Source organism: Acomys minous (assembly GCF_964271855.1).
Source record: "Acomys minous genome assembly, chromosome: 3".
In the NCBI taxonomy this organism is placed as follows: Eukaryota; Metazoa; Chordata; class Mammalia; order Rodentia; family Muridae; genus Acomys; species Acomys minous.
This window is the reverse complement of record NC_140485.1, coordinates 112,104,914-112,120,753: the sequence shown is the minus strand read 5'-3', so window position 1 is coordinate 112,120,753 and position 15,840 is coordinate 112,104,914. Positions and strand designations below refer to the sequence as shown.

The following is a 15,840-nucleotide window of genomic DNA, read 5'->3' as shown; positions in this document are numbered from 1 at the left end:
ACAGAGGAAGAGGAGGAGGAGGAGGAGGAGGAGGAGATATTTTTAAAAAGTGACTCTGATTTACTCATTCCCTTGGAAGCCAAATGACATTTTAGGATTAAAAACTAATCTCAAATTCTAAAGCATTTATTAATAATTTAAACTTTATACTAAATTATCTTGGAACAGCTGTGGCTCAAATAAAATCATTTTTTAAAAATCTGGTTCCTCTGTCCCATATCAAGGCAGTCTCTAATTTAGTAAATAAACACCTTTGGAAATTGCAGTACAACCTCTATTAATGTGATTTAAACCCTGTTGTGTGTTCTCCTGAGATATGCCAGATTAATGAATTATCTAAGCCTTGGTGGAAAATAACCTGCTCAAAATGAAAATAAAATTCATAACTAAAAGCAGCCAAAATAGCAAGTACTCTTAATCCGTTGGTTTACACAGAAGAGGAGTGGAAATAGGTCAAAGGTGGGTCCTGCTTAGTATTTTAGAGGGTATTTCATCCTTCTCACTTGAACATTGTTGAAGAGTTTTCTTGACTTCTATTTGCTTTCCTAATAATATTCAAATTAAATCTTTTTTGTTGTTGTTGTTGTTTTAAATTTCCTGCTTAGGCTTTGAGTGGCATGTTTGGATGACTGGCCCAGTTCTGGCATTCTGAGTTTGTGCCAACAAAAATGTCAAGTGCATTTGCCTTTTAATTACATGCAGTGCCTACATTTTAATATTCCAGAGTTTTCCCTGAGGAAGAGACTTTTCTGATCCTGCCATTTGTGGGAGGAGGAAAAAAAAAACACCAGTGACATTATCAGAGTTGTTTTTCCCTAAAGTCTCCAGCTACCCACATTTATCAGTTTACAAGCATTTCTCTTGAAAGTTATATTTAGTTGTTTGTAACCTTCTCTGCTAGAAACGCTGGGAATGAACAGGATACGGGGTCTAGTATTTTGTTTGAACTTTTTTCTCTTATTTCCCATAATCTTCAATTAAAGCCACTTTGCCCTGAATTGGCCATCAGCACCGCCATGTCTCAACATTGTAGTGAGTGCACAGAAGGTAATCCCTTAGTACTGACATGTTCCTCACCCCTCACTCTATCTTAGGTTTAAATATAGCCCAGGTCGTTAGCCCTTCACCAGCACAGCATTGTACTATGTGACTTGCCCAAAGCATGCAAGCAGCATTGTTATCCACTCATCTCTTTTATTACCTGAGAGAAGAGGACCTTTTTAGACACGCAAGCAGCTCCAGTACTCTGAGCCTCCCCTTAATGGAAAGTGCGCAGATGCATCATAGCAGCGGCAGCAATGATACAGCGCATCTAAACTCAGAGGAGGCTCTACCACCTACCTTCAGGCATCTTCTCGTGACAGCTCTTGCCTTCTGTGCAACCTATGACATGGCCACCGAGTGGCTCTTGCCTTGCCTGTGGTAGCTCTCAGTGTAGAATTTCTCAATGCCAGGCCTAGGGAGATGGCTCAGTCAGTAAAGTGCTCAGCACGAAGCCACAAAGACCTGAATTCGGATGCCTGGCTCCTGTATGAAAAGGTGACTGCAGCAATTAGTGCCTTGTAAAAGTAACTTTTATTCTCCTGGCTCACTTATTGTCTGGGAGGCTTATTGTCTCTTTCTGCTAACCTGGGCCTACTCCTGGAAGCTTCTAGCCTCCACACAATCTAATCTAGGCCTAGAATGTTTTAGCCTCCGAGACTTAACTGCTTAATAAGCTCTCTCTTTCTTGTTCTTGCTGAGCTCTGGGCTGGCTGCTTCAACTCAGCTGTTCTAGCTCAAATTCTTCTCCCAACTGACTTACTTAACTAAATCTGGCTTCTCTCTGGGCACGGAATTGCTCTGCTTGCCCTCAAACTAACTCAGCAATCTGCTCTAATCTTCTGGCTTCTTCTCATTTTCTGATTCATTCCATCTTCACCTGAGTTCTTCTCTCTGCAACCTGCCTCTCTATTACCATCCTAGTAAAACTACCTAAGTAGCTTCCTATTTCCAGTCTCTTCTCAAGAGAGTTGAGTGTATCCTATTCTGCCAACCCTTTTCTGATTCGTCACCTTTTCTGTCACTCAATTAGACATCACTTGCAAACACGGGTGCTTCCTTCTACAAACTAACTTTACCTTTGTTTGAGATTAAAGGCTTGTTTTGCCATGCCTGGACCTAAGCTTTTCTTTACCTGAAACTTGCTCTACACCAGGCTGGCCTTGAACTCAGATCTGTTTGCCCTTGTCTCCTTGATTAAAGGCATGCTTGTATTCCAGCTGGATCACACAGACCTAGAAGGTCTTTGGATGTGATCTCTTGCCAGAGCAGCCATGTTCTGAATTAAATCCCTTCTTTATAGTCCCTATTATCTCATTTCCGCGTCAGTGTTCTACTGATGTAAGCAGACACCATGACCAAGGCAAGTCTTACAAAGGAAAGCATTTCACTGGGGGCTTGTTTGCAGTTTGAGAGGTCAGTCTATCATCATCATAGAGGCATGCATGGTCCTGGAGGAGTTAGATGAGGGCTTTACACCCAGACTTCAAGGACAGTTTCTCCAGCAAGCCCACACCTCCGCCAGCAAAGCCACACCTCCGCCAGCAAAGCCACACCTCCTAACCTTTCTAATCTTTTCAAATAGTTCAAGTTCCAGGTGAGGAGTATTCAAATATATGAGCCTGTTCAAGGTCAGTCTTATTCAAATCTACTACATCTGGGGAGGTAAAGAGACTAGAATCCCTGGGGCTTGTTAGCCATGTCCCCTAGCCAGAAGCCTGCACTTTAAGATCAATGTTGAGACCATATCTCACAAAAATAAGATGTAGAGTGGTTGAGTAAAACATCCCACGTCAGGGACACACACATACACTTTTTCTGTATCATGGGTACTGGTTTACTTGTTCACAGTTCGTATGACTCTAAAATCACTCAGATGTCAGCTGCAAAGACATTAGCTATCTTAACCATGATGTTTTTTCAAGGTCTAGGAATATATTGGACATGAAGTAAAGAGAGCAACTTCTTTTATTAGTGAAAATAAAGAAGTGCCACAGATGCCTCATTGGTGGATTTAAGGTGCAAGGGTATGTGTGTGGGGGGGGGGGCAGAATGTTGTCATTTACCCCTGTTACCCTTTATACACACTCTCAGTTTCAACTCTTCTGTTTTAGTTCACTTTATCCCCTAAAAACAATTTGATATTACTAACTCCTAGTTCATTTGTGGTTTTGGCTCCTGCTTGTCTTTCTGTTCATGGGTTAGTAAATCAGGTTGACACCTCTAATATAGTCCTCTCCCCCTACTTCATTTGCTTGTGTGTTTGAGACAGTGGTAAAACTGTTAGGTCGATCATACTGTTCCCCAATTATGGCATTTAGGGTGTCAACAGCAACAGTTTGTGGTTTTAATATATATTTATTTATATAATATATATGTATTTATATATTTAATTATATATAAATATATATCTCACAGCCCATATATAGGCTATGAATAGTGGGGTTTTTTCTTAAAGTATATTATAGACTCTATAAATTAGTTTTGAACCTTACCATTAATGGACTCCCCCAATCTAGAATTTTACAGCATACTGTAGGTGATATATATACCCATGTAGGTAATGCACCTCAACACTTTTCGGTTTGTTGGTCGCCTTGAAATCTTAGACACTAATCTTAGACAAATCTGGCAAAGATGGACTGAATCCATTGGTAACTCCTGGCTGCTGGTACAAGTAGTTGCAAATTCTGCTTAAGATGAAAGCATGATCAATTTAGGCCTTCAGGAGTCCCACAGACTAACATAAAGCAATTAACTCCTAATCAAAGGTCATCAAGCTTTCTTGAATGTAAGTCACAGTGAGAGTTAGAAACAGCACCCAAATCCTCCCAGGACTGCCGTTATTGACTGTTGGGTCAAAAATATAAAATCACTGTATGCAAAACACTTACCAAAAAAAAAGTGCCAATTGTAAAGATTAACAAAATGTTAACCTAAACAAAGAAACATATACCAACTAAATAGAATTTATAAGACAGAAAGCCATAATCATCCACTGTAGAAGTGTCTGAGGGTATTGCGGGATGTGTCTATCGGCCTTAATCGCTGTGGCAAATGCCCTGGGAGAACATGGGGACATTTATTTTGGCTCATGGTTTCAGAGGTTGCACCCCAGGGTCACTTAGCTCTGTTGCTTTGGGGCCTGTGCAGTGTGGTAGGGTGTGATGGTTAGGGCATGTGGTGGGCAAAATGGCTAACCTCATGGTAGAAACAGAAAGTACCATATAAGATGAGTCCAGGAATGAGGCAAATCTTTCCGGAAACTTGCCTCCATCAATCAGGCCACACATCCCAATAATCATAAGGGAAGCCACTTAATAAGTTAGAGCCTTAGGCTCCAGTCACACCTACCGCCAGCTGGCCTCCAAGCTTTAAACACATGAGGCTTCTTTATGTGGGGCTACCTCAGGAGGGATCCACGCACAAAGACAGTCCAAGCCGCAGAGCTGTGAAAGAGAGACTGCCTAAATAAAGACGATGTCCAGAGTGAAGTCTATGAAGGGGAGCGACCATGCTCAAGGAAAGAACATCTGGTGCATGAGAATATACTCCCTGTACAGCTGTGTGCTGGGCCCAGCCGATTTAAACCAGCAGAAGATTGTCTTGTGTCCTTCAGCAAAAGAGGAAAAAAACCTAAACAGTGACTCCTGCAGTTACTCGTCTTGACACAGAACAGATGCAGCTCCTAAGCCCATGACGCCCATCCCACCGCCTCGTACAGAGACTGTGTATTTAACAACACGGGGGCAAGCAGAGCATCTGAGATGCTTCCTCCTGTCCATCCTACGTGGGAAGCACATTAGTGTCCACATTAATCCAGGATTGGGTATGGCATGCACGGCTTTAAATTTTTTAGGGAAAAAGAGAAAAAAAAATTAATGACTTCAGCCGGGGAAGCATTACTAAATGCTAAGCACCACTCATAAAGCATAGACTAACGTATTTTACTTCATTAATATTAAAGCTGTAATTCACTTTTATACCATGAATAAAGTAAGATGAAAAGCCACAGGGTTCAGGATGCTCTACTCCAGAGTGTGGCCCCTTGGTATTCAGATACTCGGGACTAGAGTGGGGTTTTGAACTGGGGAGGGTGTTGCCTCATTTTGAGATGGAACATAAATGAGCTCGTCTCTTTGGCCTTCTCCCTGCCTTGTCCCAGAAACAGGCTACAAGACTTAGCAAGGACTCCCCTTACCTTTCCCTGAAGCAGCAAGGCATAAAACCTGCCTTTGGCATACTAGAGGTGGGGTTGGCGTTGCCTCCTTAATTAAAAGGAAGGAGCTCGCAAAGGCCTTGCTAAATGCCCATTTACCCTGCCTCATCAGGCACCCTCGGCTTTTCCATCTGATGAAACCTACTCCATGAAACCCTGGTAAAAGACCTCGGGGTTATCTGTGCCTGTGGCTCCTCATTTCCTTATGAAGCCTCCCATATCTCACACACAGACACACACACACACACACACACACACACACACACACACACACACACAAAACAAAACAAAAAAAACAAAAACAAAAAACAAAAAACAAAAAAAAAACCATAAATCAGGGCTAGAGAGGTGGTAAAAAGTGCCTCATATGCAAGCGTGAGAACTTGAGTTCCCTAGCGTCCATATAAAAAGCTGGGAATGCCTGTGTGTTCATGAGACCCCAGGGCTGGGAGTAAGGCTCGGAGAAACAAATTGCTTGAGCTTGCTAGCCACCCAGTCTTCTTTTACAGAACCAAGTCACAAAAATCAGTGACAGTTGTTCAGTGAGCATTGCATAGAAGAAACAGGTGTAAATATTCAAATACCTCTTAGTCATTTCTGACACATGAATATTAGAGAGCATGTTTCAACAGCGCATTTACAAAACATGAAAGATCTGATGTTGCAGAATTATCATATAATTTACCTGCAGATGGCATATAGTGTCAGTGGGCCGATCAGCGAGTCACAAGTTGCATCAAGTAAAGTTGGGTTTGCAGTCTTTGTTTCAATCACAGTGAGCTGGATTTAATCCCTGAGCCACAGATTACTAACTCCCAAAGTAGAGTGAGGGATACTAGATTATTTGGTGATAGGTAGATGACTCTAAATAATTGTGGTATATGATAGCAAAGTATATGTCAGTAGATGAGGTTCAATAGGTTGACTGGAGCCTAATCTGGGAAAGCCTTGATTATTTGAAAAAGTTGGAGCACTATTTAATTAAATTCACATTTTAGAAACCTCACCCTGTTAGCACAATATAGGCTACATCTGAGAAAGCCATGTGAAGCAAGAGGGTATATTTAAAAACAAACAAACAAACAAACAGAAACCAAGATAATTGAGTCTTGAATGCAGAAGTTGGAAGAGAGAACTCAAGGCAGATGTTTGAGAAAACAGTGGAAACACCCAATTGTGTTTAAGAAGCAAAACAGCATACCATGGTGCTATTTCGCCCACTTACTGCATGTCAGTCAAAAGGAATCTTAATGAAAAATTTATATGTGCAATCAAATATTTGTTCTTAAAAGAAAATGAAGCAAAATAACACTTTCTACATTTTTATCTTTAAGTATACTCCTAAAATATGACACTAATATGTTTGTAAAAAAAATAATTCAATTATTGCAAATTTCTGCGACATTTTTGTGCTATCATCGTGGAGCAAAAACAAATCCAAAAATTATACTTGAAGGAGCTACCTTTAACAGTATGAAATTAACCTGAAATATAACAGTAATAGTAAAGCCTAGTTTTAGTTTATAATTATTTTATATCTTCATGAACTTCTGTTCTTCCATTCTCAATATCATACATTTTCAAGAAAGTTTCTTTTTTAAACAAGAAAATTATTTTCCAGCTCTACAGCAAAATGTATGACATGTAGCTGTTTTCTTACTTTACTAATAAATGTCTTTGGGCGACCTTCTCTTTAATAGTCAGCGATCCAAGACTGAACAAATTTCATCATAAGATCATGTGAGGTGATAAAGCAAGATGACATCAAAGGATCATTGAGTTAAATAATAAATTCTTCAAGATGCCCGTAAGGCTTAGAAGTCCATAGCAGCAGGCTATTTAATTAATAACATGCACTTTACAAAACCCATCATTATCTATTTATATGACAGACTGCTACATTGTTTTAAAGTATTTTTAAGTGATGTCAGCGGGCTCATTCACGTGTTCTCATTATTATTTGATGGACTCAAAAGGCTAACCTCTAAGTCATATCCATCCCATCTGCTCATAGTTCTGTCACAAGTGTTTCCGTTTATAAAACCTCTTCACAGCATCATCTCACTTGACATCCCTAAAAGGTACATTATATAGTTACTGTTTTAGAAGGTCCTAACTCTGTCCGGTTGCCATTCCGCCATCTTGGATCAGTAGTAAATTGCATCCTTTGGATGATTGCAGGTAAAATGTATGTTCAGGTCTACAGCAGTTTGAATGGTAAATGTCCCCCACAGTCTTGAGCATCTGAATATCTAGATGTAGGAGATGTGGTCTTGCTGGAGGAAGTTTGTCTCTAGGAGCAAGCTTTGAGAGTTTAACTGTTCTACATCATTTCTGATTCACTGTCTCTCCTTCATGCTGTGGTTCAAGATGACGTGAACTGTCAGATTCTGCTCTAGCCTCAGATGTCTGCCTCCTGCTACCTTCACTCTGCCATCATGAACGTTCACCATATGCAATTGTAAGCCCAAATAAATGGGGTTTTTTTTGTAAGTTGTCTTGGTCATGTTGTTTTATTAAAACGATAACAAAGAATTACAGGATTCCTTGTGTCCCTCATAAATATCGAGTTATATGGATGTAACCTTTGAACTGGCCCAGTGATCCACAAGGCTTCTTCTTCCCATGTTATTATTTACATAATGAAGGAGTCATTTTCTAGGTTTTCCATTATTTCCTACCACCAGCAAATCAATTTCCTTATAGTATCACATTTTAGCTATGATAGCTTTACCATCTGTGCAATACATGTCAGGCGTGTGGTTTAGTTCTCTTCTTCTGACTATATTACCTCTGTGAACTATGCTGTGGGTAACTTTTCAAGTCTAAAGACTAACTGGTAACGTGTCTCTCCAAACAATGGAAGGAACTGAGAATCAAAACAAGATCTTGCCAATACCAAATTCCATGCTGTCTGACCTTGGAATTTACCTGAATTCGGTTTGGTGGTAGTTTGGGGAAGGAGATAGAAATGGCCCCGTGAAGGAAAGGATAGTGCCATTCCTTGACTGGCTTCATGTCAAACCACATCTAGAAGAGTAAAATCCATTCAACCCTTAGGTTTCGTGCAAGGTGTTGGATCTGCATATGCCCATACCATTTGTTGTCTTCAGGAGTTGTGCTGTTCGTACACTCACGCAGTTAATAGTTTAGTATTGCAGCTCCTTTCCATGTCCTGCTAGACATACAGTGGTGAGAAAATCTACATGGCCCCTGCATTAAAGAACTGTATCTTAAGAATAGGAAGCTATCCATTCTTCAATGGAGGGACAGAACTGTTTCCAGGTTCTGGCTATTAGGAATAAAACTACTATGAACATGGTTGAGCATATGTCCTTGTTGTGTGGTGGAGCATTTTCTGGGTATATTCCAAGGAGTGGAATAGCTGGGTCTTGAGGAAGCCCTATTCCCAGTTTTCTGAGAAAGCGCCAGATAGATTTCCAAAGTGGCTGTACTACTTTGCATTCCCACCAGCAATGAAAGAGTGTTCCTCTTTCTCCACATCCTCACCAGCATGTGGTGTCACTTGAATTTTTGATTTTAGTCATTCTAATGGGTGTAAGATGAAATCTCAGAGTCGTTTTGATTTGCATTTCTCTGATGATTAAAAACGTTGAGCATTTCCTTAAGTGTTTCTCAGCCATTCGATATTCCTCTGTTGAGAATTCTCTGTTTAGTTTTGAGTCCCATTTCTCAATTGGGTTATTTGTTTTGGTGGTGTTTAATTTCTTGAGTTCTTTATATATTTTGGATATTAGACTTTTGTCAGATGTAGGGTTGGTGAAGATCTTTTCCCAGTCTGTAGGCTGTCACTTTGTTCTATTGACAGTGTCTCCTGCCTTACAGAAGTTTCTCAGCCTCATGAGGTCCCATTTATTAATTGTTGACCTTAAGGCCTGGGCTGTTGGTGTTCAAGAAACTGTGGTACATTCACACTATGGAATACTACTCAGCTATTAACAACAAGGAAATCCCGAAATTTGTGGACAAATGGATGGGACTAGAAATTATAATGATTGAGTTAACCCAGAAACAGAAAGACTCACATAGTATATACTCACTTATAATTGGGCACTAGCCCAAAAGGCACTTCCCACAAAAGTCTTCACTTACCAGGAGATTGGGATAGATGTGAGGACATCCTACTGAGCCTCTAGGTAAGAGAAATATAGGAGATGGGAGATAGAAGTACCCAGAGGATCCTAGAAACCTAAAAGAAGAACATTGTGATGGGTGGATCGGGACCCAGGGGTGTCTGCTCAAGCTATTGCACTAACAAGGACAATAGACATCGAATCCCTACTCTGATCTACCCAATGGATAGGACATTCTCCACAGTTATGTGGACAGCGGGAACTGACTTCGACATGAACTCTGGTACTCCATATTTGACCACTTCCCCTTGGTGGGGAGGCCTGGTGGCACTCAAATAAAGAATAAGCAGGCTACCAAGATGAGACTTCATAGCCTATGACCATATAGTGGGTGAGGAGGTCCCCCTCAGTCATACACCTAGGGGAGGGAAATAGGGTGAAAGCGGGAGGGAGGGAGGAATGGGAGGATACAAGTGATGGGATAACCATTGAGTTGTAATCTGAATAAATTAATAAAATTAAAATTAAAAATTAAAAAAGAACGGGAAGCTATTAGAAGACTATAATTATCGGAGTGGTTGTACATCATAATATAAGAAAGGCTATGTGTGTTTTGATGAAGGTCAGGCAGGATGCAGAGGAGAGATGAGCAGCCACTTTGTACAGGAGAGATGATGCTGGTCAGGGTTAATGTTGTAGCAAAGGGAGAGAGGGCGAGTAGAAAACAGGAGTTTAGAGGGGAGGAGTACATTATAGCTAACTGCACAAGAAAGAGGATTAGTACCACACCTATCCCAGACATTTACTATTTACATTTGCCTTTCATGATTATTAATAGCTTCATGTTCAAAATCACCTAGTTGTGGATAACAAAGTATACATTAATCAAGGGATAAAGAGACGGAGAAGGAAAAATGGATGTTGCCCCAGTTTCCAGCTTTAAAAAGGCAATGGCACCGACTTGTGCTACAGGGAGAAGAGCTGGAAGAGTGCCGTGAGAAGAGTATAAACTCACATTTAGAAACGATGTGTCAAAGGAGACTCATAAACACAAGTCAGTAGTCAATAGTCAAGTTATTGCAGGGTCAGGAGTTAAAGGAGATGTTGGTCAGAAACGGATTGATTTGAGGATGATCAGAGTGGATGGTAACTGAAGGGATGGAAATGTGAGATCTCAAAGTCAGAAAGTTTGGCTTTCTGTGGCCCTTGAGGCCCTCAAATGTTACCTACTCCCCACAGATGAGTTAAACGGGCAGTCGTTTATAAAAAGAGTCCTGGAAAGAAGAGGCCAACATCATGACAGTGGAAGGTACACTGCCACAGACATCCCATCAAATGAGTGTCGCCAAATAGGAAGTGGCCAAGAAAGTTGGCAGCTTCTAACATTCAAATACAGAGAAATGTGCCTATTTAATACCAGCCACAAGAAAGGCAGTCACTGAGGGTGTCAGCTTGGTCCTGTTGGGGATTTCTACCCCTGGTTTGGGGGTTTCAAAGAATGGTTGTGTATGAGTAAATAATTCCCACCCTTTCCAACTGAGAAAAGGAGAAACACCATGATACACCAGGAGGATGTGTCGAAATTGAGTGTGATGTCTCTCTCCAAAGATGTTGTAAGAACCCCTACACACTGTGCTTACAGATGTTGACTGGAATATCCATGATGAAAGAGGGAAAATGATTCTGTTTGCTCCCAGATACTAGCATAGCTTTAAATTGTATGTAAATTTATCTGACCTTCCTTTTTTTGTTGTTTAGAATGGGAACAAATTGTTATATTTGTGGTAGGAAGGATATGGTAGATAAAATGGTTACTTTAGCTATTTTTCCTCCCCCAAAATGCATCTCATAAATGTGCTCAATAAAAATAAAATTCCAGCATTTTTTTCCCCTTCATTGTGCATAGAATTTTGCCACTCCAGTCTTCTGAAAATGGGGAATTCTTTTAATGTTCTCTGGCAAATAAGATATGAAAAGATTTATGGCAAAGGAAGGCATTCTGGGAAAGACACTCTCCGTTGTCTTTGTGCATACATAAATTATAGGAGGCCCAGGGAAACAACCACTATAATAGGTTTCGGCTGTCTTTGGAGAAAATAGGATGTGCTCATTTAAAAGCTATTGTGTATTTCCATTCATGAGTCTTCAAAAAAATTGATTTTTATTTCTATTCCTTGGTTCTACCAGGCAAAAATCTAGAGAAATAAATGTAACTGAGTATCCAGAGGAAGGCAGCCATCTAGGCTGAGTTGGGAGAGTTGCAAGTTAGGAGCTAGCCTGTGCTACATGATGGGTTTGAAGCTAGCCTGGGCTTCACAGGAGGCTGTGCCTTGCAGAAAAGCATCCAAACTAATACATTTGCACATTTTCTTTTTAAAAAGTATTGTTGGTGGTAATGTTTTTTTAAATAAGAATAAGTGAATCCTCTACAGAAAGTTAACAGTTCTGGGAAAATAATCACCAAATCACAGATATTTGGAGAATCTCTTTCAAGTTTGGTAATTATTTGAGAGTTTGTTAATAATCTGCACAAGAATTATCATCACAACTCACAAAACATGCTTGCGTTTGGCCACTCTTCTTTTCTTTTTTTTTTTAACTATTTGGTAACTATGAATAGGATCCGTCTGTAAGAAGTCATGGATTCTCTCCTTCACGTGGTAACGTGGATACCCATAATGCATGGATTGTTTTAAGGCCCTGTGCACTGAACACATGGGCAAGCTTAGCAGTTTCTTTGCTCAAACCTTGGCTTTTAGGTTTGACATTCCACCCCTTGGGAATGTATTTAGTTTAGATTATCAGAAAATCTATTCCTAACAAAGTTTTCAAAAAGAGTTCTTCGTCCTCTAACTTTGAAGGTGCTTGCTTGCCGTCTTTGTGTGCGTCCCATGGTAATAATGAGTCAGCAGGGATAGTAGTTAAACTTCTTGTGGTGGTTTTCTATTTCTGAACTTACATTTGCAATGTCCGCTCTGCCTGTCCCTGTGTGCATTTCTATGTGTGAAAAGACATATGTCCGAAAAGACTGAGCCGTGCTGAAGGCTCTTATAAAATACAGCATATGCTACCTGTGATAACTAAATTGAAACATATTAGAGATAGACCTTGGCTGAGAAATTACTCAGTTGGGAACATACTCTCTGTTCAAGCATGAGGACGTGAGTTTTGGTCCCCAAGTCATCGTTATCCAAACTACTAAAATCACCATGTAATGGTGTGAGAGAATCTCAAGAGTGCAATAGAGTTTCAATGCAATGGTAACTGTGCCATGGCAATCAAGGACAGACAAAGCGTGCTGGGGTCAGGAGATAGCTCTGTTGGTAAAGTGTTTGTTAAACAGGCATAAGGGTCTGTGTTTGGTTCTCTCACATCCATGTAAAAAGTTTGGTGAGTCATATACATCCTGAATCCTAGCACTCAAGAAGCTGACCTAGGTGAATCCCTGACCCAAAAGGTCAGTGAGAATATCAGTTTTGAAAATAAGGTCATTACTTGAGTAAAACACCACACTCCCAGGTACAGGGATGAATGTGAGCACACAAATACACACAGAGATGGGGGAGGGAGGGGGAAAGCAGAGGAGGAGGGAAGGAGAATGTCAGAGTCCCAAGGGATTGTCATCTCTACCTTGTAGAGTTGAAAGCCAAGTGTAGCAAAGAACTCCATCAGAGGAGACTTCAGAGAGTGAACTATAGAAATTATCCCATAGATGAATATGTCTCTCGGGAGATTTCTAAATTCCTTTGTGAAAGCATATCTATGTAAACCAATTAAGTTTGATAATTGCAAACAACAAACATTTTGTGTTTAGATTTTGCAGGCAATTTAGGAATCTCCTCCACCTGTTTCAGGTGTTTATGCTTACACCATGTGTCGATATATGTATACATTCATCAAGTCACTCAAGAAACGGAGGAAATGCCAGCGTAGTTGCCGCAGGTTTGGATGACTTGCAAACACTGAGATAGTTGGCAGTGTAGTATATGCACTGAGTGCTTTCCACTTCTAATTAAGGAAGTTCCCTACAGCTGTAAGGTTGGGAACAGCCATACCACAGCCCAGAAAACTTCCTATAGTTATTAGGAAAAAGCAAGCAAGCTGTGGACTTGCAGGCTCTGCTTGAGAACAATAGTTTCCAGTTACTAAGCCACTGAGACATTTTATTCTGTGCGACTGATAGTTTTAGTGGACCGTCTAAGTAGCACTTTTTTTCAAAAGCATAAATTCAGTTTAGATTTAAAGTAAAAACATTTATGAACTGATATTCGTAGGAGATGTGTTTGCTTTCATTTCTTCTCATGAATTAGTTATTTTACTTTGAAAAAAATTTTTTTTCTTAACCTCATGGCAGCAACTTTCCAGTGGGGAAAAAACTGGAGCAGACACTGAGATCCATAGAACCCGGGTGTTGGAGGGAGGAAGCTGAATGAGGGAACTGAAGAAGAAAAGGATGGGACAGGATTCGATGGATAACGGGCTAAGGAGAACAGACGTGTTGCCCTGGAGATATACAAGCTCCGAACGCAGGCCTTGTGTGCGGCATGCTCATTCAGCCAGGCTCGCTGAACTCTAAGCACGAGGTGCTGCGATTGGAGATTGAAAACAGTTTTCCAATGTGCTCAATCCATAGAACTCCCCAGCCTCTGCCGTACACATTCTCAGCAGTGGGGGCCACCAACCTGGCAACGGAGAGGGGCCGTGCTAGAAGATAGAAGATGTATTAGATTCTGGGTCTGCCCTTGAGCGATTCATAATCTATCCTTAATTCCCTAAGCCTCGGGGGGTGGGGGGGTTGTGTCTGTAGTGTACAGATAATAATAGTTTCTTTGCCAGTTTCAAGGTAAATGAGGTAAAAGGAAAATGTCTTCCGAGGCTTTCCTGGGCTTATGTATTGATTAAGGTTTTCTATTTTAATTGTGTACATAGATGAGGGCTGAGCATCATTTGAGAGTGAAGAAGAAGTAAAGGTCTATAAAGAATCAAGGAAATATAATCTTCTTAAAGCCATTTCCCATGTTGGTTATCTGATAAGAGAATGTGAGCCACTCTTGGGTATATCTCCTTACCTTTTCTTTCCTTCTGCTGAACTATTTATTCTAATGTTTATAATGGATTACAAACTAAGTCATATCATCTGAAGCTCCCAGTCCGTCTTCTTCAGGCTCCCAAGTCCTGGAATTATAGGCAGCAACATGGGCCACCACACTCAGTCCAGAGGTCACTGTGTACAATGAACTGATAAACAGGAGTCTGTATTTGACTCTGCCTCTTCCCAGTGAACTAGTCCTAAAACTCTTGTTCTGACTTTTTAAGATATTTGAAGAAAAAAAAATAGCCCACCATCCTATTTAATAATAAGTTCTGTGGTTTTCCTTTTACTCCTCGTGTCAAAACAGAATAGCAAAATAAAATTGGAATGAAATATTTCACCCTAACTTGGTCCTAAGTGCCTCATGCTTTATAATAATAGCTCATCTCTGCATATAGGTTTTCAGGTAATTGCCATCCTGGCTACTTCTGCCTTGGGGCAGTCTTTCTGTGCATAGCGGAGGCTACCAGTCACCTACTTCTCTGATTCCTTTAGCAGCAGCAACTGAAGAACCAGAGGTGATCCCAGACCCTGCGAAGCAGACAGACAGAGTGGTGAAAATCGCGGGCATTAGTGCTGGCATCTTGGTGTTCGTCCTCCTCCTCCTCGTTGTCATAGTAGTTGTGAAGAAGAGGTAAGATCTGATAATGTCCTGTACCGCACACTCTCCTGTATGCCACTGGTTTTTACATGCATTCCCTTCAGGCTCTTTGACAGGTCCTAACAAGATTGCCTGTACCTCAGTCTCTCTTATGTGGGTTTTTTTTTTTTAATGAAATCTTAGCTAGCTTTTGCAGTTTGTTCTGTTAACATTGTATAATATAAAACTGTAAATTAGTAGAATTTCAGAGGTACATGGGAAACTAATCTTGCTTAAGTGTTGTTATTATTAAGTATAATGAAAGTGATGGTTATACAGTTACAGGCCAAAGTCAGATTTATTTTCATTCTTAATGGGTTGCGTTTGAGACATGAGGAGAAATATAGTTTAATTACACTATATTAAATATTCACTGACTAAAATTTTAAAAAGAAGAGTAAATGCTTTAAATGGAACCTGATCTTTTATACTCTTATCAGCCAATGCCGCCACCTCCTGGAATTCTGTAAAGATAGTATGAGTTCCTCACACTTAAACTTTTGCATTCTGGAGAAGAAAGTATACTCTTGCTCAAAAGCATTTCAGATATACACATTTTTATACATTGAGCTATTTGACCATTATGCAAGTTGTCAGAATCTATAAGCCATTGTCTTAGAAACTAGGGTGGCACTTCAATCTTTCCAATCATGAATTTTGGATAATTCTACAATATGGAAGCATTTTTGAAAAAAGAAAACAATTTTTCCATGCAGAGTGCATTCCAACAGCTTTGTGTATAGAGGTGGTTCTG

At 40.3% G+C, this 15,840-nt stretch overlaps 1 protein-coding gene across 10 annotated transcripts in view; it reads left to right on the top strand.

Moving 5' to 3' along the window:
* The window catches only part of PTPRK (protein tyrosine phosphatase receptor type K), a 516,193-nt gene that overhangs the window by 457,912 nt on the left and 42,441 nt on the right, over nt 1-15,840 (top strand). For 8 of the 10 annotated variants that reach the window (XM_084775130.1, XM_084775139.1, XM_084775135.1 and 5 more), the window contains exon 14: nt 14,942-15,080. In XM_084775130.1, coding sequence (XP_084631256.1) covers nt 14,942-15,080 — 139 coding nt within the window. The remainder of the gene's footprint in view (nt 1-14,941; nt 15,081-15,840) is intronic. The other 2 variants (XM_084775132.1, XM_084775136.1) reach the window with 1 other exon arrangement.